The 21,988-nt window shown below is 58.4% G+C and overlaps 1 protein-coding gene across 1 annotated transcript; it reads left to right on the forward strand.

Moving 5' to 3' along the window:
- Nucleotides 1-1,116: 1,116 nt before the first annotated feature.
- Nucleotides 1,117-20,536, forward strand: SIGLEC1 (sialic acid binding Ig like lectin 1; the record flags this gene model as incomplete). The annotated part of the gene is made up of 21 exons (XM_080716012.1): nt 1,117-1,165; nt 1,449-1,808; nt 2,056-2,352; nt 4,528-4,794; nt 5,124-5,378; nt 7,159-7,458; nt 8,043-8,300; nt 9,220-9,555; nt 10,530-10,787; nt 10,943-11,245; nt 13,157-13,417; nt 13,539-13,850; nt 15,442-15,693; nt 15,955-16,224; nt 16,305-16,556; nt 16,826-17,122; nt 17,343-17,603; nt 18,361-18,663; nt 18,888-18,990; nt 19,773-19,842; nt 20,429-20,536. 21 exons carry the CDS (start codon nt 1,117-1,119, stop codon nt 20,534-20,536), a joined length of 5,172 nt encoding a protein of 1,723 aa, XP_080572138.1.
- Between the last annotated feature and the right edge of the window lie 1,452 nt (nt 20,537-21,988).

Genomic DNA, 21,988 nt, shown 5'->3' on the forward strand with positions numbered 1-21,988 from the left:
GTGCATGGTTATACACAGATCTGTGGGATGCGAGTGCAGGGCCCTGTGCACCTGTCTCCAGACACCCCTGCCTCCTCCGCCTCTGTCTGAACACCAGGGCCCGCCACCCGCCCTCAGCCCTGGGTGGTGGGGCCCTGCGCTGCTGTGGGCGACGTGTCCACCATCCCCACCCTCCACAGCAGTGCTCCCGAGCTGCCGAGGACAAGGTGGACACAGGTAGCTCTGGGCGGCCTCGGGGACGCCAAGGGGAAGTTCCAGCCCAAGTGTCAGTGTGAACCTTCAGGCTGAACACCGCAGGCAAAGACCCTTGAGGCAGAGACGGCCGGGAGCTAGAGAGCCTGTGAGCAGAAGACTGGACTCCTGGGTCTGCGAGGAGAGGGAGTGGGGACAGAGCAGGCGCAACGGGGAGCCACAGAAGGTTTCTGAGCAGGGACTTTTTTTTTCAATATTGAGGATGGAACTCTGGGGTATTTTACCTCTGAGCTACACCCCCAGCCCTATTTTTTTAATTCTTTATTTTGAAACAGGGTCTCACTGAGTTGCAAAGGGCTTCACTAAGTAGCTGAGGCTGTCTGTGAAGTGCGATCCTCCTGTTTCAGCCCCCCAAATGCTGGGATTACATGCGTGCACCACCTCGCCTGGCGGGGGCTGACTCTTAAAGCCAGTGTTCTGGCAATCCAGTCAAACCCCGTTCTGGACCCTGGCTGGCTAGGCTGACGAAAGGGAGACGAGCTGGGCAAGGAACACTGGCTCTCGCTGGGTATGCTGGAGCAGGTCCTGGGCCTCTCTGGGCTCCAGCTGCTGCTGATCAGGGAAGCCAGGGGAAGAGAAAGGAACAGCTGTGCCTCTGCCTGGGGGCGGGGCAGCAGACTTGAGGTGGGGCCAAGGGGCACAAAGCCTTCTGGGGCAGGCCACCAAGGGAGGGCATTTCTGGGCACGGCCCGGCTCCCTGCGGACGGCCACCCTGGAAGGCTTAGGAGCCCTGCTTTTTCTCTGGCTGTCCAGCAGGGCAGAAGGGGCACAGGGCAAAGCCCTCAGCACCCTGGGGTGCCCCTGGGAGGCCCCGCGTGCTCAGCCAAGCCCGTGCACCACCTTCATAGGCACCAGGAACCTGCGATGGGCACCCTGCTCTGGCTGCTCCTCCTGGCCTCGTGCTTCCCACCAGGTAAGCTTGGGCCCGGTGTCCGCGTCATGGGCCCCATCCCCAGAGTCCAGCCCTTGGCCGACCGCACTGTGCCCTGCTCACACTTGGCTGTGGAGGTGGAGGGAGGGCGTGGGCAGGCCGTGGCGGGTTCCTCTTGGGGCCTCTGAGCAGAGGGGCTGAGTATGGGTGCGCTGGGGGCAGGCGGGCTTCGGGCCCGTCTGGGGCATCTTTGTGGGGCAGATGGCAGGGCTCCGTGGGCCTGTGTCCCCGCCCTCCTCTCTGCCCCTCTTCCTTTCCTCCCCAGGTCACACCTCATGGGGCGTCTCTAGTCCCAAAGAAATGCAGGGCCTGAAGGGGTCCTGCCTGCTCATTCCCTGTATCTTCACCTTCCCTGCGGACATGGAGGTGCTCCAGGGCATCACGGCCATCTGGTACTACGACTACACGGGCAAGCGGCAGGTGGTGAGCCACTCGGCCGAGCCGCATCTGGTGGAGGCACGCTTCCGCGGCCGTGCGCAGCTGATGGGGAACATGGACCACAGAACCTGCAACCTGCTGCTGACGGACCTGCGGCCCCAGGACGCGGGCTCCTACAACTTCCGCTTTGAAATCAGTGAGACCAACCGCTGGTCGGATCTCAAAGGCACCTCGGTCAGGGTGACAGGTGAGGCCGGAGGGGCTCCCAGCTGCCCTGGGCCCCTCCGGCTTGTGGCCCCAGACTGTCCTAAATTCTCTACAGCGCTCCTTGCCTCAGCTCCAGCTCCTGCCTAACCTCGGCCTTGGCTCCCTGGGCTCTCCCGGAAGAGGAGCTGTGGATGGAGAGCAGCCCCCTGCCCCCCAGCAGGGTTCACCCTCGGCTGGGGTTTCCAGGGGTGGCGAGGGGAGTTCTGACTGCAGGTCTCTGTCCTCAGAGGAGCCCTTGCCGCCCACCGTCACCTCCCCGGTGACGCTCCGAGAGGGCGTGGAGGCGAACTTCAGCTGCTCCACACCCTACGTGTGCCTGCAGGAGCCCGCTCGCCTGCAGTGGCAGGGCCAGGACCTCTCTCGCTCCGTCAGCAACAGCGTCAACAACCTGGAGCCCACCGGCGTCAGCCACCTGGAGACCCTACACATGGTCCCGTCCTGGCAGGACCACGGCCGGATCCTGCGCTGCCAGCTCTCGGTAGCCAACCGTGGGGCGCAGAGAGAGATTCACCTCCAAGTGCAGTGTGAGTGGGGGGCCACGCCCTGCCACACCTGTGGCACCCCAACAGAAAGCAGCTCCTTCTCCAGCCCCTAAGAGCAGGGCCTGTGTCCCCGCGACGGAGCCAGGCACGCCCGGGCATCCAGGGCAGGGCAGGTGCGGAGAGCCCGTTAAGCCCTAAGGGCCATGTTGAATGACTCCGCCTGCTTTGGCTTCGAAGGGGCCCGTCTTGGAGATGGCAGGCACCCCAGGATCCGCCCAGCCCTGGAGGGTGCCGGGAGCTGAGTCTGCCCCCTTTTCTGGCCTGGAGTCACTCACAGTGATGGAGCTCAGCTCAGGGGCCTGGCCACGTCACTGTGTTTACACTGGTTCTACATCCTCCCAGCTCAGTAAAATGGGGGCGATTCTATGTTTTTTAATGGTTTTATTGGTGGATTCTAGTCTCACATCATAATGCAAATCATGTTGACAGTGACATACACACACACAGCACTTGGTGCCCCCTTGGTTATTTATTTATTTATTTTTTTGGCGGTGCTGGGAGTGGAACCCAGGGGATCCTACTTCCAAGCTACACCCCAGCCCTACTTTTATGTATGTATGTATGTATTTATTTATTTATTTTCTGTGGGTCTGGAGATGGAACCCAGGGGCATTTGACCTCCGAGCTATACCCCCTGCTCTATTTTTTTATTCTTTATTTTGAAACAGGGTCTCACTAAGTTGCAGAGGGCCTCACTAAGTAGCTGAGGCTGCGAACCGCGATCCTCTGGTCTCAGCTTCCCGAATGCTGGGATTACAAGCGTGCGCCACCACACCCGGCTCCTACTTTATTTTTATTATTTTATTTATTTATTTATTTATTTATTTATTTATTTATTTATTTTTGTGGTACTGGGGCTTTTCTATCTCCGGGCTATACTCCCAGACCTATTTTATACTTTATTTGGAAACGGGGTCTCACCAAGTTGCAGAGAGCCTCACTTAGTAGCGAGGCTGGCTTCTAACTTGTGCAATCCTCCTGTCTCAGCCTCCTAAACGCTGGGATTATAAGTGTGCACCACCACGCCCGGCTCTATTTTTTTATTTTGAAACAGGGTCTCACTAAGTTGCGAAGGGCCTCACTAAGTAGCTGAGGCTGCCTGCAAACCTGCGATCTTCCTGTCTCAGCCTCCTAAGTACTGGGATTACAGGTGTGCGCCACCATGCTTGGCCTGGGGCACTTGTTCTAGAACAGTCACTGTTCACAGACATCTGGCCACTGGCCCCGTCCACTAGATGAGCCGGCGAGGGCGAGGCACTTGTCTATACAGTGGAACTATCGAAATCTCATTCCTAGCCGGGTGTGGTGGTGCACACTTGTAATCCCAGCATTTGGGAGGCTGAGACAAGAGGATTGGGGTTGGCAGACAGCCTCAGCTACTTAGTGAGGCTCTCTGCAACTCAGTGAGACCCTGTTTCAAAATTAAGAATAAAAATAGGACTAGGGGTATAGCTCGGAGGTAGAATGCCCCTGGGTTCCATCCCTAGTACTGCAAAAAAAAAAAAAAAAAATCACATTTCTATCTCATAGAATTGGATAAAAATGAAAGGAGTTGGCTGGGGTCCAGTGTTTAGAAAAGTGCTTGAGGACCGGGCATGGTGGCACACACTTGTAATCCCAGCGATTGGGAGGCTGACACAGGAGGATCGCGGTTCGAGGACAGCCTCAGCTACTTAGTGAGGCCCTCCGCAACTCAGTGAGACCCTGTTTTAAAATAAAGAATAAAAAATAGGGCTAAGAGGCCTTGGAACAAGAACTAAAAGCCGTTTCTTAGTGCCTTTGATTCCTTTTTCTGAGAGTCACTGTGACATTCCCTTGGGCGCCTGACACTGAGTGGTTGGTCCCTCACCAGCTGGGACCACCGCCACACAGCTAGCAGTGTGGGGCAGCCCTCCCAGACAGGACGAGGCAATGGGGCAGCGTCGTAAAGCAGAAGGCCGCGGAGCCTGGGTGCTGGACACCAAGCCACAGCCACACCTTGCCTTAGCATCGGGGAGAGAGTGCTGAGCAGGAAGGTGTCGGGGAGGGGTGCTCACTGGGGCTGCCTGGCGGACATTTGCTCCAGGCGGCCTTCCTTAGAGCACTTTGGGGGGCAGAGAAGACAAGCACGCCACCCTGTCCCCATGCCCCTGACCCGACCCCCTCTGCACCCTGCAGATGCCCCCAGGGGAGTGGAGATCCTGCTCAGCCCCTCCGGGCGGAACATCCTCCCGGGCGACCTGGTCACACTCACCTGCCAGGTGAACAGCAGCTACCCGGCGGTCAGCTCCGTGCAGTGGACCAAGGACGGGGCGCGTCTCCAGACCGACGGGCGTGTTCTGCAGTTGTCCCAGGTGGCCTGGAGCGACGCGGGTGTCTACACCTGCCAAGTGGGGAATGCTGTGGGTTCTTCAGCCTCGCCTCCAGTCAGCCTCCACGTCTTCAGTGAGTCCCGAGTGTGGAGGGCGAGGAGGGGTCCGGGCTGCCGGGACCGAGGGAGCCTGGCCAGGGCAGGGCCAGGAGCTGGCGGACACGGTGCTCTGGGACGCGGGCATGGATCCCCAGTGTGCCTCCCTACGAGACACATGGCAGCACTTTCCTGCAGGTCGGGGGCCCCTGGTAAGCAGGACAGATGCAGGGCCACTCCAGGGCTCCCATGCATGGGTGCCGTGGGATCTGCAGAGATTGCAGCTGCTTGGCTGCAACCTGGGGCTCTGGTGGTGCTGGCTGGAGTCGCAGAGAGCCCCCAAGCAGTGAACCTGTTGCCCTTGCAGTGGCCGAGGTCAAGGCGAGCCCAGCAGGCCCCATCCTGGAGAACCAGACGGTGACGCTGACCTGCAGCACTCCCAAGGAGGCGCCCAGCGAGCTCCGCTTCAGCTGGTACAAGAACAATGTCCTGCTGGAGGGCGCCCACGCACCCACCCTGCAGTGGCGCTCGGCCACCAGGGCCGACACCGGCGTCTACTCCTGCGAGGTGCTCAACTCCCAGGGCAGGGAGCGCTCTGGCTCTGTGAGCCTGGTGGTCCACTGTGAGTGGCTAGGGCGGGGTGGCCCGGACGCTGCAGGTGCGGAGCCAGGGGGTGGAGCCCCTGCGGGAGCGTTGGGGTCCCTGGAACAGGGTTTAGGGGCCGCCTTATCCACCCGGGTGGCTTTGACCTCACATCTCAGCTCTACACACCTGGGAAAGGGCTTCGACTTCCCCGGGCCTCAGTTTCCTCCTCCTTTAAAAATGTTTTATTTGGAAGCAAATTTATTTATTTTTTACATTTATTTGTTTATTTAGTAGTATTGGGGGTGGAACCCAGGGGCTTTTCTACCTCCAGGCTATACTCCCAGACCTATCGTATACTTTATTTGGAAACAGGGTCTCACTAAGTTGCTGAGAGCCTCACTAAGTAGCTGAGGCTGGCTTTGAACCTGCAATCCTCCTGTCTCAGCCTCCCAAGCGCGGGGATTACAAGCGTGCGCCACCACGCCCGGCTACTTCTATTTTTTTGTGGTACCGGGGATGGAACCCAGGGGCCTTCTACTTCTGGGCTACATTCCCAGCCCTATTTTTTATTTATTTGGAAGCAGGGTTTCACTAAGTAGCTGAAGCTGGCTGCAAACCTGCACCATTCTCCTGTCTCAGCCTCCCAAGTGCTGGGATGGCAATCGTGCACCACCACGCCTGGTTTATTTGGAAGCAAATTTAAATTTAAGAAAAGTTTCACGAATAGTGCAAAGAATTCTGATACACCTCTAATCTAGATTTCCACTTGCTAACATTTTGGCATATATACTTTTTGTGTGTGTGGTACTGGGGCTGGAACCCAGGGACATTTTACCTCTGAACTACACTCCCAGCCTTATTTTTTTATTCTTCATTTTGAAATAAGGTCTCACTAAGTTGCCGAAGGCCTCACTAAGTAGCTGAGGCTGGCCAAGAACCGTGATCCTCCTGTTTCAGCCTCCCAAATACTGGGATTACAAGCATGGGCCACTACACCCAGCAAGCCTATTTTATTTTGAAACGGAGTTTCATTAAGTTGTTAAGGGCCTTGCTAAATTGCTGAGGCTGGCTGAAAACCTGTGATCCTCCTGTCTCAGCCTCTCAAGCACCAGGATTATAGGTGTGCACCACTGTGCCCAACTCCATTTTCTCACCTTTAAAAAGTGGAGCCTATGAGTGGGGTGTGGTGGCTCATGCCTGCAATCCCAGTACTTGGGAGGCTGAGACAAGAGGACTGAAGGTTCGCAGGCAGCCTTAGCAACTTAGTGAGGCCCTCAGCAACCTAGTGAGACTCTGTTTCAAAATAAAAAAAAAGGAAATAGGAGCCCGGGGCCTGGTGGCGCACACTTATAATCCTAGTACTTGGGAACCTGAGACAGGAGAATCGCAAGTTTACAGCCAGCCTCAGCTGCTTAGTGAGGCTCTCAGAAACCTAGTGAGACCCTGTCTCCAAATAAGAAATAAAAGTCTGGCTGGGAGGATAGCTTGCAGGTAGAATGTATCTAGGTTTAATCCCTAGTATATAAAAAAATAGGGCTGAGGGTGTAACTCAGAGGTAGAATACTCCTAGGTTCATTCCCTGATAAAACGTGCACACGTGCGCACACGCGCGCGTGCACACACACACACACACACACACACACACACACACACAGCCCTGATCCCACTGGCGGGGGTGGTGGGAGGAAAGTGCATCTGGCAGGTGCTCAGGAGCTCCCAGGGCATTGTGGGACAGAAGTGTGCAGGGGCACGGGCTGCAGCGGGGTCCAGGGAGTGTTCCGTGTGAGGGTGACAGCCCCCACCCTGTCTCCACACAGACCCACCCCCCGCCCCAGACCTGACTGCCTTCCTGGAGGTGCAGGCGGGGCTCGTGGGCATCCTCCAGTGCTCCGTGGTCAGCGAGCCCCTGGCCGCGCTGGCGCTGTCTCGCGGGGACCTCGTGCTGGCCTCCAGCTCTGGAGGGAGCAGCTACAGCCCGCGCTTCAGCGTCTCGTCTGCTCCGAACTCCCTGCGTCTGGAGATCCGAGACCTGCGCCCGGAGGATGGCGGGAAGTACGAGTGCTCAGCCACCAACTCCCTGGGAAATTCCACCTCCACCCTGGACTTCCACGTCCATGGTAACGTGGGCAGGGACTGCGGGGGAGGGGGGATGGACAGAGCCCCGAGAGGAGGCATGCTGGTCCTGCTAGGACTCCTTCAGACTCAGCAGAGAGGTTGAGCATCCCCACCTCTGAGGTTCCTAGAAGCCAAGGCAAAAAAGAAAATGTGGCAGAGAGCATTATTCCTTTTGCACATACCCTGACTCTGAACTTGGGGTGGGGAGCGGGCTCTTCACAGGCATTTTTTTTTTTATTAAGTTTTTGGAGCAGGTTCTGTGTGCTAAGAGTCTGAGGTGGGGGGCAAAACAGACAAGCAGGATCTTCCACAGCTGGTGTGGATGCTCCCCAGCCCTTCTGGGGCCATGGTGGTCATAGCCAACTGGTCCCGCTAGTTCTTGAGACAGAAACCTGGGCTCTGGCTCTGGGTCCTTCTCAGCTTTGCTGCGACCAGCTACTACCAGTAGAACCCAGCTGGCACTCAAGACCAAGTCTGCTGATCCAGCCCAGCCCAGACTTGCCCACAGGCGTGTGGGGAGAGGAGACCCAGAGGCCGTGAGGGGCGCACCCTGGGCCTCCCCGAGCCTCTTCTTTCCTCCCGCCAGTGGCCCGCCTGGTCATCAGCCCCGCAGCCGAGGTGGTAGAAGGGCAGGCCGTGACTCTGAGCTGCCGGAGTGGCCTGAGCCCGACGCTGGACACTCGCTTCTCCTGGTACCTGAATGGAGCGCTGCTTCTCCAGGGGCCCAGCCCCGACCTCCAGCTCCCCGCAGCCTCCAGCAGTGACGCGGGCTCCTACCACTGCCGCGTCCAGGGCGGCCACGGTGCCAGCGGCTCCTCCTCACCCACCGTCCTCACAGTGCTCCGTAAGTGGCCCTGCCCCAGCACGGCATCCTGCGGGGACCACGCCCCTTCCTTCAGGCCCTCCTGACCCTGGCCTGGGCTCACAGGCCCGGCTACTGTGGGCTCTCCATGCAGGGCAGACTTTGGGGAAAGGAGGCTGGGGCCTCCTCTACTCCCCAAGTTCTGCGCCTCCTTTGTTCCTACTTCAAAGCCACCGGGGCCGTATCCCCACCCTGTGGTCCTGGGCAGACCTGGGATGCTGCAATCCTAGGTACATGCACAGGCCCCATAGACTGAGCCCTCCCGGCTCCCGTAGAACCAAGCCAGAAAGAGGCCCTCAGCCCAGGGCAGAGGACTCCGCTTCCTCCAAGGGCGGATAAGCCGTATTAGCCAGAGGGGCTGTGTCCTTTTGGGGACACTTAAGCTCCAGAAGGTCTGCCCTGTGGCTGTGTGTTCAGGAGGGCAGCCATGTCACCAGAGTTTGGGGTTCTAAGAGAGATGGTGTGGGGCCTGGGCTTTCTTTTGAGCATCCATCTCGGGAAACTTCTAGAAAGAGGTTTTTTAGAGTCGGGGGGGCTGGCTTGGAGATCCTAGATAAGAGACGGGGTGGACACTGGGGCCGGCTCCATGGGAGGTCTCAGGACTGCTGGGAGGGTGCTGGGCAGCAGCAGGGACTCATGCAGGATGGCCACCAGCCCACACAGCACCTCTGTCCAGCTCGGTGGCCCTCCTGGGAGTTTTAGTGCAGCCCCGGAGCACAGCGTGGAGTGAGAGGCGAGGGAGGGATCCTGCTCACTCCACCAGGCCTTGTGCAGTGTGCAGCCTGCACAGCTGTGCGGCCACTCTAGGCACGGACACGCTTCTGTCCAGTGTGTTCTGGGAGCGGGCCTGCGGCCCTCGCGGTTGCCATGGAATGAGTGTCCACACGCTTCCTCCCCACAGACCCCCCACGCCAGCCCACGCTCACTGCCCGGCTGAACGTCGATGCTGCTGGAGCCGGGGCTGGACGGCACGGCCTCCTCCTGTGCCGTGTGGACAGCGATCCCCCCGCCCAGCTCCGGCTGCTGCACAGGGACCGGGTTGTGGCCACTTCTCTGCCATCGCAGGGCGGCTGCAGCACCCCAGGGAGCTGTTCCCAGCGTGTGAAGGTCACCAGAGCCCCCAACGCGCTGCGTGTGGAGATCTACAACCCGGTGTTGGAGGATGAGGGCCAGTACCTGTGTGAGGCCAGCAACACCCTGGGCAGCGCCTCTGCCACAGCTGACCTCCATGCCCAGGGTGAGCAGGACGCTAGGCCGCAGCCACCTCTGCACCCACGTGAGGGGCTCCGAGGAGGGGCCATTTGCGGTGGGAGGAACCACAGGCGCCCCGGGTGACAACAGGGGTCCCCGGGGAAGAACTTTGGGTCCTTCCTCCCTTTGTATATTAGCTTTTTTGTTTGTTTGTTTGTTTAATCCCTATTGCCAAAGTACCTGACAGGAGCAACTTAGAGAAGGAGGAATTTATTTAGGCTCAAGGTTTTATTTATTTATTTTCTATTTTTATTTTTTATTTTGGTGGTACTTGGGGTGGAACCCAGAGGCTTTCTACCTCCGGGCTATACTCCCAGACCTATTTTATATTTGATTTGGAAACAGGGTCTCACTAAGTTGCTGAGAGCCTCACTAAGTAGCTGAGGCTGCCTTTGAACCTGTGCGATCCTCCTGTCTCGGCCTTCCCAGCGCGGGGATTACAAGCATGCGCCACCACGCCTGGCTAGGCTCAAGGTTTTAGAGGTTCAGTCCGTGGTTGGCCAGCTTCAAGACAGAAACGCTGTGGTGGCAGGGTGCAGCCATTCCTCTCAGGGAGGCCAGGGACAGAGAGCATCCCCAAGTCCACACCCCAGTGACCCACCTCTCAACCTTGCTGCAATGGGACGTGCTTTCAACACATGAGCCTTGGGGGGTCATTCCCTCTGCCAACCCAACACCACGCTCAGTATGGGTCAGGGGTTAGGCCTGGGGCTGCGAGGCTGATCTCTGAGGAAAGGATAGGAGGGCTGTCTTCGCCCCTTTACTGCGCCTGGCCCACGCCAACCACAGACTGAAGTCCAAACCCTTTCCTAGTGCCCACTTCTCATTGGTTCCCCAGTGGGTGTGCCCGGGTCTCCTTTTCTCCCTTCTTCAGGCTGGGGGGCTGGAGCCTGGCCCCGGGGTAGGGGCGGGGAAGCCACAGTGCGGCCTGTCCTGAATGAGCCCACGTGTCCTCTGCAGCCACTGTCCTGGTCATTACACCGTCAGACACGGTTCAGGAGGGCACAGAGGCCAACCTGACATGCAAGGTGACCCGGGAAGCTGCCGGCAGCCCTGCCAATTTCTCCTGGTTCCGGAATGGGGAGCTGTGGGTCCAGGGTCCTCTGGAGACCGTGAAGCTGCTGCCCGTGGCCAGAACTGACGCTGCTCTCTATGCCTGCCGCCTCTTCAGGGAGCCTGGCACCCAGCTCTCTGCTCCTGTGCTCCTGAGTGTGACGTGTGGGTGCCAGGCTTGGAGGGCGGAGGGGCCCCAGGGAAATGGGGCTGGCTGAGGTTTGGGTAGGCAAGAGCCTGGCCCCGGCTGTGTGTGCAGAGGCAGGGGCCATTGTGCGGCACCTGGAATGCGGTAGTTTGAGTTTCCCCTGTTCCTGCAGATCCCCCGGACCCTCCAAAGCTGTCCGCCCTGCTGGACGTGGCCCAGGGCCACATGGCTGTGTTCCTATGCACGGTGGACAGTCGCCCCTCAGCTTGGCTGGCCCTGTTCCATGGGGAGCACCTGCTGGCCACCAATCTGGGACCCCAGCTCCCATCCCATGGCAGGCTCCAGGCCAAGGCCTCGGCCAACTCCCTGCAGCTAGAGGTCCGGGAACTGGGCCTGGGAGACTCCGGGAGCTACCGCTGTGAGGCCACAAACGTTCTTGGATCAGCCAACGCCTCGCTATTCTTCCAAGTCCGGGGTGAGTGTCAGTTCTGTGACGATGCAGCCTGGTGGAGGGGTGCTCTGCTCAGACCTCGGGCTGGGGCTGTACATCACAGAAATGTGAATGTTTTTTGGTGTTGGTTAAGGGGGCAGTTTCCCGCCAGCAGAAAGCTTCCTTTTGCCTCCTGTTAGATTTTCCCCTCAGTCCTAGGAATTGAACCACCTCTGTTCTGCAGGGAGTGGAGACTGAGCCTCCCACATGCCGGGCAGACCCTCACCACTGAGCTAAACTCCCAGCGATTCCCTTTTCTTAAAATTTTGAGGCAGGGTCTTACTAAGTTTCCCAGGCTGGCCTCAAACTTCTAATTCTCCTTTTCAGCCTCCCCAGAGCTGGGTTTGTTTATAGGTGTGGGCCACTGTGCTGGGGCCCATACTTTCGCCTGTCACAACTATAGCAGCTACTAGGAGGTCCTATCGATTGTACAAGGCGGCTTGCTTGGTTGGAGCACTTTCTGACATAATTTCTTTTCTTTCTTTTCTTTTCTTTCTTTTTTTTTTTTTTTTTTTTTTTTGGTGGTACTGGGGTTCCTGGAAGCCCTTCTACCTCTGGGTTACACTCCCAGACCTATTTTTATACTTTTTATTTGGAAACAGGGTCTCTTAAGCCAGCACTGCTGGCTTTGAACCTGCGGGATCCTCCTGTTTCTGCCTCCCAAGCGTGGGGATTACAAACATGCGCCACCACGCCCGGCTCATAATTTATTTTCTAATAATAAAATTGTGGCTAGGCGTGGTGGCGCACACCTGTGATTCCAGTATGTGCGAGGCTGAGACTGGAGGGTTGCTGGTTCGTGGCCAGCATCAGAAACTTAGGCCCTCACAACTTAGTGAGACCTTGTTTCAAAATAAAAAATAGCCGGGCATGATGGCACATGCTTGTAATCCAGCATTTGGGAGGATGAGACTGGAGGATCTGGGTTCGTGGCCAGCCTCATCTACTTAGTGAGACCCTGTTTCAAAATAAAAAATAAAAAATGGGGCTGGAGGTATCTCAGAGGCAGAATGCCCCTGGGTTCCATCCTTAGTACAAAGAAAGAAAGAAAGAAAGAAAGAAAGAAAGAAAGAAAGAAAGACAGACAGACAGACAGGAAGGTACTACCCATAATGCAAGGGACAAATAGAAACACAGGCTTCTCTCAAAATGATGAGTAGCTGCAGGTTTGGGACATTTACTTTGGACCTTGGTTCTGTATATCTTTTCTTATTTATTATAAATATTTCACAGGCAGAGAAAGTGAGGGTCAGACTTAGAAGCCGGGGCAGGGGTGTGTAACCTGCAGACCCGCTGACTCTGGACTCCTCACTTCTGGTCCTGCCCGGCTGTGTCTTCCCGCTGCCCCTCCCCCACCTCCCCACCCTGGTCTCCTCTGCTTCAGAGCCAGGGCCAGCGAGGAGCTGCCCTCTGCCCACTCCCCAGTGCCTGGGCTCCTGCGGCCTGGAACCCGGGTGCAGGGCTGGGCTGGGAAGAGCTTAAGGGCACACAAGGGCCAACCACTGCTCCCAACCCCCGGCCACCCACACTGAGTCCAGTTCCTAATCGGGACAGTGGTCCTTGGTGCGCCGAAACCCCTCCTGTTTCAGTGTTTTGTGGGTCAAACCAGCATTTGTCAAGAGCCAGCACCAGCCAGCGCGGGGCTAAGGCCACCTGAGCTTGGTTACTAGGAGGCTCACCCTCTGGGACCAGAGATATGGTTGACGGCAAGACCACACCTCCAGGTGGTGGGTGGAAAATGCCAGGACAGAGCCTGGGCGGGCGAGTAGGCAGCAGGAGACAGGGAGGCCTGCTGCCAAGGGGCCTGGGAGGCGGCCTGGGGGGCGCTGCGGCTCCCAGGCATAGGCGTGGGGGCGGCCAGTGGGTCAGCTCACTCGCCCTCGGCTTCCCCCGCAGGAGCCTGGGTGCAGGTCTCACCATCGCCTGAACTCCAGGAGGGCCAGGCCGTGGTCCTGAGCTGCCAAATGCCCGCGGGGGTCCCCGAGGGGACCTCCTACCACTGGTATCGGGATGGCCGGCCCCTGCAAGAGTCGAGCTCTGCCACGCTCCGCTTCGCAGCCATAACTCTGAGGCAAGCTGGGGCCTACCACTGCCAAGCGCAGGCCCCGGGGTCCTCAACCACCAGCCTGGCCGCCCCCGTCAGCCTCCACGTGTCCTGTAAGGGGGTCTCCCATCACGCTCGGGGGAGGGGAGGCGCTCCCAGGCCCTGACGCTGCCGCCATGACAGAGCCCAGATGAGGCCCCTGGCGGCACCCTGACCACTCCCCACCCGGTGTAGACAGCCCACGCCAGGCCTCGCTCACCACCCTGATGGACACAGGCCCCGGGCGCCTGGGCCTCCTCCTGTGCCGTGTGGACAGTGAGCCTCCAGCCCAGCTGCGGTTGTTCCACGGGGACCGCCTCGTGGCCCCCACCCTGCAAGGTGCGGCAGAACCCGGGGGCAGCTCCGCCCGGCTGCAGGTGGCCGTGACCCCCAACGCACTGCGCCTAGAGATTCACAAGGCGGTGCTGGAGGACGAGGGCGTGTACACCTGTGAGGCCACCAACAAGCTGGGCCGGGCCTCCGCCTCCGCCCACTTCGATGCCCAGGGTCAGTGAGTGTGCGTGCACGTGTGCGCGTGTGTGTGTGCGTGTGTGTGTGTCCAGAAAAGAGAGAAGAGGAGGCAGGAGAGGATTCTGGAAGCCTGGCAGTATAAGGGCAGTCTCCATTCCCACCCTGCCTAAGACCAGCAGTCTTTCTAAGTTTCTTAAAAGAGCCTTTTTGCTTTTTGGTACTGGGAATTGAACCCAGAGGTGTTCTACCTCGGAGCTACACCCCCAGACTCCCTTTTTTGCGGCACTGGGGAAGAAACCCAGGGGCATGCTACTTTTAAGCTACACTCCCAGCTCTATTTTTTATTCTTTATTTTTATTTATTTATTTATTTATTTATTTATTTATTTTTGTGTGTGGTACTGGGGGTGGAACCCAGGGGCTTTTCTACCTCCGGGCTATACTCCCAGACCTATTTTATATTTTATTTGGAAACAGGGTCTCACTAAGTTGCTAAGAGCCTCACTAAGTAACTGAGTCTGGCTTCAAACCTGAGTGATCCTCCTGTTTCAGCCTCCCAAGCGCTGGGATTACAAGTGTGTGCCACCACACCCGGCTTTATTCTTTCTCTCTTTCTTTCTTTCTTTCTTTCTTTCTTTATTTATTTATTTATTTATTTATTTTTTTGGTGGTACTGGGGTTCCTGGAAGCCCTTCTACCTCCGGGCTACACTCCTAGACCTTTTTTTTTTTTTGGAAACAGATCTCTTAAGCCAGCAAGGCTGGCTCCGAACCAACGCGATCCTCCTGTCTCTGCCTCCCAAGCGCAGGGATTACAAGCCTGTGCCACCACGCCCAGCTATTCTTTATTTTTTGAAACAGGGTCTCACTGAATTGCAAAGGGCCTCACCAAACGGGGAGTGGTGGCACATGCCTGTAATCCCAGCATTTGGGAGGCTGAGACAGGAGGATCTCGGTTTGCAGACAGCCTCAGCTACTTAGTGAGGCTCCTTGCAACTTAGTGAGACCCTGTCTCAAAATAAAGAATAAAAAATAGGTCTGGGCTGTAGCTTGGAGGTAGAATGTTTGTGGGCTTCATCCATAGTATTGCCAAAAAAAGGGGGGGGGCTCACTAAGTAGTAGCTAAGGCTGTCCATGAACCAGGATCCTCCTGTATCAGCCTTCCAAATGCTGGGATTACACTACCAGCTCTATTTTTTATTCTTTATTTTGAAACAATCTCAGTAAGTTGCGGAGGGCCTCACTAAGTAGCTGAGGCTGGCAGTGAACCTGCGATCCTTCTGTCTCAGCCTCCCAAGTACTGAGATTACAAGTGTGTGCCACCACACCTGGCTCAGAAGAGCCTTTTGAAGCATGGGATGTTCCATGGATGCCCAGTTGGTAAAACAAATCAGAAAGGGCATCTCAAGGGCACCACAGCAGGACAGGGGAGGCCTCGTTCCCCTTGCTTACCCCCACCTGGGCCAGGGATGAAATTGGGGCCCTCCAGGACCCTGTAGAGCTGCACCCGGGCTTCACAGCACCCAAAGGGGTCCTCGGCTGCACAGAAGACTCCTGTGCATAGACGGGCAGCCTGCTCTACACAGCCTTGAGACCCTCACTTTGTCCCTGTGCCCCCTCTTTCCTCAGCCGTGAGCGTGCAGGTATGGCCCAAGGCCACCGTGCAGGAGGGGCAGCCAGTGAACCTGACCTGCCTCGTGTGGGCTGCCAGCCTGGAGCAGCTCACCTACACCTGGTACCAGGATGGGGACCAGCGCCCGGGTGGCCGCTCCCTCTTCCTGCCCAACGTCACTGTCGCAGATGCCTCCTCCTACCGCTGTGGCGCGGGCCTCCCCGGCCAGGCACCCTGCCTCTCCAGACCTGCTGCCCTGGACGTCCTCTGTGAGTCCGGTTGGATGCAGGGTGGGGTTGGAAGGAAGGATAGCCACACAAGAGATTGGGGCGTAAGGACTGAGCACCCAGCCAGCCAATGAAACACTGGACACAGGGCATTAGAGTTGGGGGCAATGGGGTCAGTTCCCTTCTGGGCAGAGAAGCCATGTCCCCAGACTGGAAAATTGGGCGGCCTCGGGGTGGGAGCCAGGGTCCCCCGCACACAACTCCCTCAGGACCATCGTCAGAATACCCGCTGGGTCTCTGCAGATGCCCCCCGCAGCCTGCGTCTGACCTACCTCCTGGAAAGCCAAGGTGGGCAGCTGGCCCTGATACTGTGCACTGTGGACAGCCGTCCCCCTGCCCAGATGGCCCTCAGCCACGCTGGCCGCCTCCTGGCCTCCTCGACCGCAGCCTCTACACCCAACACCTTGCGCCTGGAGCTGCGGGAGCCCCGGCACAGCGACGAGGGGCTGTACAGCTGCTCCGCCCGCAGCCCTCTGGGCCAGGCCAACGCGTCCCTGGAGCTGCGGCTGGAGGGTGAGGGCCAGGCCAAGGCCAGCAGCGGGAGCGGGCAGTGGTGTCTGGCTGGCCGGCTGACCCTGGTCTCCTGGGTTCAGGTGTTCGGGTGACATTCGCTCCGTCAGCCGCTGTGCCCGAGGGGTTGCCTGTCGCAGCGAGCTGCGAGGACGCCACGGCCCGCCCGCCCACCCTCTACACCTGGTACCACAATGGCCGCTGGCTGCAGGAGGGGCCAGGCTCCTCTCTCGAATTCCCGGTGGCCACGCGGGCGCACGCAGGTGCCTACTCCTGCCAGGTCCAGGATGCCCAGGGCACACGCAGCTCCCGGCCTGCGGCCCTGCGAATCCTCTGTGAGCACGGGACCCTGGGCTGGACGGCCAGGGGAATGGGGGGCTCCGGGGCCCCGGGGAGGGTGGCCATGGGGCTGGAGTGGCCCAAGGAATGGGCACTTGGGGGAACAGGAAAGAGACCTATGGGCACGGCCTGGAGGACTCTGCCCATGGGACCCTGAGAAGGCATCCCCGTTCTGAGTAACCACTTGTCCAGAGGCTTCGGCCTCAGCGCCAGGCCCTAGTGGGTGCTTCAGGGAGTCCCCATCGGTGCCCTGCCCCGCCCCCAGATGCCCCTCGGGATGCCGTCCTGTCCTCCTTCCGGGACTCCAGGGCCGGGCCCATGGCTGTGCTACAGTGTACTGTGGACAGCGAGCCACCCGCCGAGCTGACCCTGGCCCACAACGGCAAGGTGCTAGCCACCAGCAGTGGGCCCCGCGGTTCAGCGGCCGGGGTGCGCCACATCCAGGCGGCCCACAACGTGCTGAGGCTGCAGGTGCGGGACGTGGGTGCAGGCGACACCTATGTGTGCACGGCCCGCAACATGCTGGGCTCCGTCAGCACCACCGGGCGGCTGCAGGCAGAAGGTGTGTGTGTGTGTGTGTGTTGGGGGAGAAGGAGGCTTGGGTTGGGGGTGGGCGCTGTGAGGTGGAGCCCACGAGAGGGGCCGGGCTTCCTGTCCTGGGAGCTGCAGTGCATGAATGAAGGGCGTCTTCTTTTCCTCCATTTGAAGGGATAACGCAGCCCGACCCTGCAGGCCCCAGGACAGACTGCAGATATCTGACCTCTTTCTCCCTCGGCCTGCAGGGGTGCGCGTGGTAGCCGAGCCCGGCCTGGACGTGCCGGAGGGAGCAGCGCTGAACCTGAGCTGCTGCCTGCCTGCTGGCCCTGGGCCCGTGGGCAACTCCACCTTTGCCTGGTTCTGGAATGGCCGGCCACTACACGCACAGCCCGTGCCCACCATCACTTTCACCCACGTGGCCCGTGCCCAGGCTGGGCTGTACCACTGCCAGGCTGAGCTCCCCACCGGGGCCACCGCCTCTGCTCCCGTCAGGCTGCGCGTGCTCTGTGAGTGAGAGGCCCTCCCCCGGCCTCGCCTCCCCACATCTCCCATGCCCACCGCAGGTTCTCCTCTTCTGTCTGTCAAGAGCAAGGGCTTCGCAGGTATGGAGTCCTGGGTAGGAGTTCCAGCTCTCCCGTCAGCTGTGTGCTCAACTGAATGGTTGTATACACTTTTGCATCTGTGCCTTGGTTTCCTTGTCTGTGAAAGGGGCATACGTCCATCCCCTCCTCCTGGGAGGAGTACAAGAGATACAGCACATCGAGTGCCCAGCACGGAGTAGGCTTTTGTCAGTCTTGGTCTCCCACCCTGGTCTTTGCCAGTGCCCACGGTGTATCAGCCAGCTGTTGCTGTGTAACAAGCAACCCCCAACTCACAGTTCTTCCTACTTTGGGGCCAGAAATATGAGCTGGGTTCAGCTGGGCAGTTCTTCTGCTGCTCTCACCATGTGTGGCCACAGTTGTCCAGTGGCTGGACAGTCTGAGGAGGCCTTGTCCTTGGGGTTGTCGTTGGGCCACATGTGCCCAGCAGGCTGGCCTGGGCTCCCATGGGGCTGCGTTTCAGGAGGCACAGTGAGGGCTGCAAGGCCTCTAGCTCTGAAGCCGACTTGTCACTTCTGCCTCTAATGGGTCAAAGTGAGTCACAGACTCAAGGGGGAGGAAATAGCTCCAGCACTTAATGGGAGGCGCAGTGGTCACAGCGCCCCCTCTAGACAGAGGGACGCGTGCTCATTTTCTGCAGCCTCACGCTGTTTCCCTCCCCTAGACCCTCCCAAGACGCCCACCATGACAGTCTTTGTGGAGCCTGAGGCCGGCCTCCGGGGCATCCTGGACTGCCAGGTGGACAGCGAGCCCTCTGCCAGCCTGACCCTCCACCTCGGCAGTCGGTTGGTAGCCTCCAGCCAGCCCCAGGGCGTCCTCAACCAGCGGCACGTCCGTGTCTCGGCCTCCCCCAATGCTCTGCGGGTGGACTTCACGGAGCTGCGGCCCAGCGACCAGGGGCAGTACATGTGCTCTGCTGCCAACGCGCTGGGCACTGCCTCCGCCTCCGCCTACTTTGGGGCCAAAGGTGAGGGGCGGGGCTCTGTCTCCCAGCCACTGCACAGACGCCCCGGGGCTGCCGTCTGAATTCCTGACGCCCCGAGCCTGCTGCAGGGTGGACTGACTGCCTGCAGCCCCTTGCGTGGGGACTCTGAGGGGCCATGAACATCTAGGAGGCTTCCTCTTGGGGGCCACCTGGGCGGGGGCGCTGGGGCCTGCGGCTGCCTCCTCAACGTCTCCTTCATGTTCCAGCCCTGCACCGGCTGCACCGGCTGCAGCAGCTCCTCTGGGTCCTGGGCCTGCTGGCGGGCTGCCTGGGCCTGCTGTTGGGCCTGGGTGCCTACCATGTCTGGAGGTGGGTCCAGAGTGGAGTCGGGGGGCCAGGCCACTTCATCCTATTCCCTTTCCTACCCCCATCCTTTAGGGGACCATCCCCCTACCAAGTTCAGGGCCACGTCCTTCCTGGCCCTCCCATTCTAACTTGGGAATCCCTTTCAGATTAGCCTGTACACCCATCTTGTGGGAGTTTTCTTCTTCCTTTCTTTTCTACCTGTGTTGAAGAAAGGGCTTGGAGAAGGCCGGGGGTGGTGGCGCACGCTTGTAATCCCTGCATTCGGGAGGCCAGAGGACCGCGGTTCGTGGACATCCTCAGCTACTTAGCGAGGCCCTTTGCAACTCAGTGAGACCCTGTTTCAAAATTATTATTATGTTGTTGTTGTTGTACTGGGGGCGGAATCCAGGGGCTTCTGAGCTCAAGGCTACACTCCCTGACTCCACTCTTGCCTATATTTTATTTGGAAACAGGGTCTCACGAAGTAGCTGAGGCTGACTTTGAACCTGTGTGATCCTCCTGTCTCAGCCTCCCAAGCGCTGGGATTACAAGCGTGCGCCACCACACCCGGCTCCCTGTTTCAAAATTAAAAAGACTAAAAAAATAGGGCTAGGGGTGTACCTCGGAGGTACAATGCCCCTGGGTTCCATCCCCAGTACTGCAAAAGGTGGGGGGTCTTGGAGGAAGAAAGTAAGGTGCCCCATGCTGAATAACCCACCCCCCCCTGTGTACAGTGGGGGGGCATAGGGGGCGGTGAGGCAAGGCAGGGGAGAAGGGAGCCTCCCTGACTCCACTCTTGTCTGTAGGCGGCGCTCTCACGAGCTGAATGTGGCCAAGAACTCGGTGGAGATGGCTCCCCAGAAGGACAACATGCAGGTATCCATCGGGGAGGCCCAAAGCCCTGCTAGCCCACAGCGCCACCATAGGACGGTGCCCGGCACTGGGGGGAAGTCGGGCAGGGAGTAAAGGGCACCAGGACCCTCTGGGCGGCAGGGAGAGCAGTGTTCTGAGAGTGGCCGAGAGAAGCCACAGCCTCACCTTATTTGCAAGATTCCTCTATCTTTGTTCTGGCACTTTGTACCAGACAGGCTATAAGGTTCTCTAACAAAAGGCCTACTTCCAAGATTCCTCTGTGTTCTGAGGCTGCGCTCCCCCAGTGGGGACTGCCTGTCACCTGCTCTGGGGTGGAAGCCCGTTTCCCCTCCCTGGGAGATGCCCTTTGGCAGATGCCCCATCTAGCGGGCCAGGACTCTCGATCACAGTGCCGGCCATGCACACTCCTCCCAATCTCCTTGGGACTCCTACCTAGGGCCAGGGATCGGGGACGGCCCTCCTGTGCATGCAGAGTTCTCTGTGACCAGGGTGTTCTTTGTGGAAAGCTCATTGATCCTGATGCAGCCACACGGGGGACTTCGTCCTGTGCTCCGCTCCTGAGCTGACCGGTGACATTCCCTGCCCTCAGGAGGAGGAGGCTGTGGGACGCTGCAAAGATTCAGGCCCGGCGAAGGATGCAGCCCTGGGTCCTGCCTACCACTGTGCAAACAGCACGGTGACATCTGACTGTCTGTGACCTGGCTCCAAGGCGCTTTCCTCCAGGAAAAATGATGGGAAAGAAGTCAGGAAGAAGGAGGAACCCCAGCCTACCCAGGAGGCTGTGACTCCATAGCCCTCTGAAGAGAACTGAGTCGATCATGCCCACATCTCTCTTCGTCTCTTCTCTGGACCTCTTATCTTCTCTTCATCTCTCTTCCAAAGAAGGCACGGCCCCTTGGCGTCTCTCTCGTCAAAGCCCTCCCTGGACTTTCTGGATGGATTGGAACAAAGGAGTATCTGTGTCCTCATAGACTTGCGAAGGCACTTTGTACCAGACAGACTACAAGTCAGGATCTCTAACAAAAGACCAAATACAGTGACTTCCACATGACAGACTCCATTTTCTCTTGCCTTCTAGTCCGGGTGTGCTGTGGCAGTGCAGAGTGCTGGGGCTCAGGATCCTTCTGTCTTGCTTTTCTCCATCCCTGAAAATGTTGTCTTTGACTGTGAGGTTCACAATGGCCCCACCACATCCACAGTCCCTCTAGTGAGGAGAGGAAAGAATGGAAGAGGAAGCGGAAGGCACACACACCCGTTCCTGGCGTCTATAGAACCCAGAAGGGTTATTTGTTCATTCCACTCACTTCCCATTGGTCTAGTCAAATGGTCACTCCAAGCTGCAAGGGAGAGTGGGAAATGCAGTTTTCATTAGGAACCCAGAGTACCTGTGGAACTTGTTTCAAAAGGATTTCCAACTCATGGCTCTTTTGACATTGGTGGGGAAGCCTTCGGTATATTCTGTCTTGGTGTCACTGGCTTCCTGGAGGAGGTAGTCCCTCTCATACAACAGGGCTGAGGAAATCATGTTTAGTGACCTAATAGTGAGGGCGTGCCAGGCAGTGAGTTGCCTGAGCCAGCATCCCTGTGCCAAATCTGGCCCCTGGAAGATGAGGTGTCCCGTTCCCACGTTTCCTCATACCCATCCCGGGGCTAGACCCCGACTTGCCAACTCTTCCAAGCGCAAGAAGCAGACACAGATGTCTTCAGTATCCTTGTTGCTGTTCCAGGTACCTCCGTCTCCTGGACGGAGTGAGTGCCTGCACTTTTCCCGGAGGCCCATGCACCAGGGGCTGGTATATGGATTGAGAGTTGCCCAGAAGGAATCAAGTGCTCCTGGGAAATCAGACACTGAAGGGAGCTGGCTCTCCAGCGGGCGAGTGACTCCCCCTGGGGAATCTGCCTGGTAGCAGATGGTGAGAAAAGCAAAGAGCCTGAAGCTTTAGGATTTGGGCCGATAAACAGGGATGGTAGTGGGGTATCGGTCCAGGAGCTAGCAGGTTGGGAGCTTTGTGTACCCAGAGTTTTGCCTTCCCTTGTTCCAGACCCCATTTCTTTGCATTCCCGTTGTCACACCCTTCCTGGGACCCTATCCAGCACATCTTTCCAATAAATTCCAAACTATGATGTAGCTGGAGTTCTTGCAAGTTAA

Source organism: Muscardinus avellanarius, assembly GCF_963383645.1.
Source record: "Muscardinus avellanarius genome assembly, chromosome: 19".
Lineage (NCBI taxonomy): Eukaryota > Metazoa > Chordata > Mammalia > Rodentia > Gliridae > Muscardinus > Muscardinus avellanarius.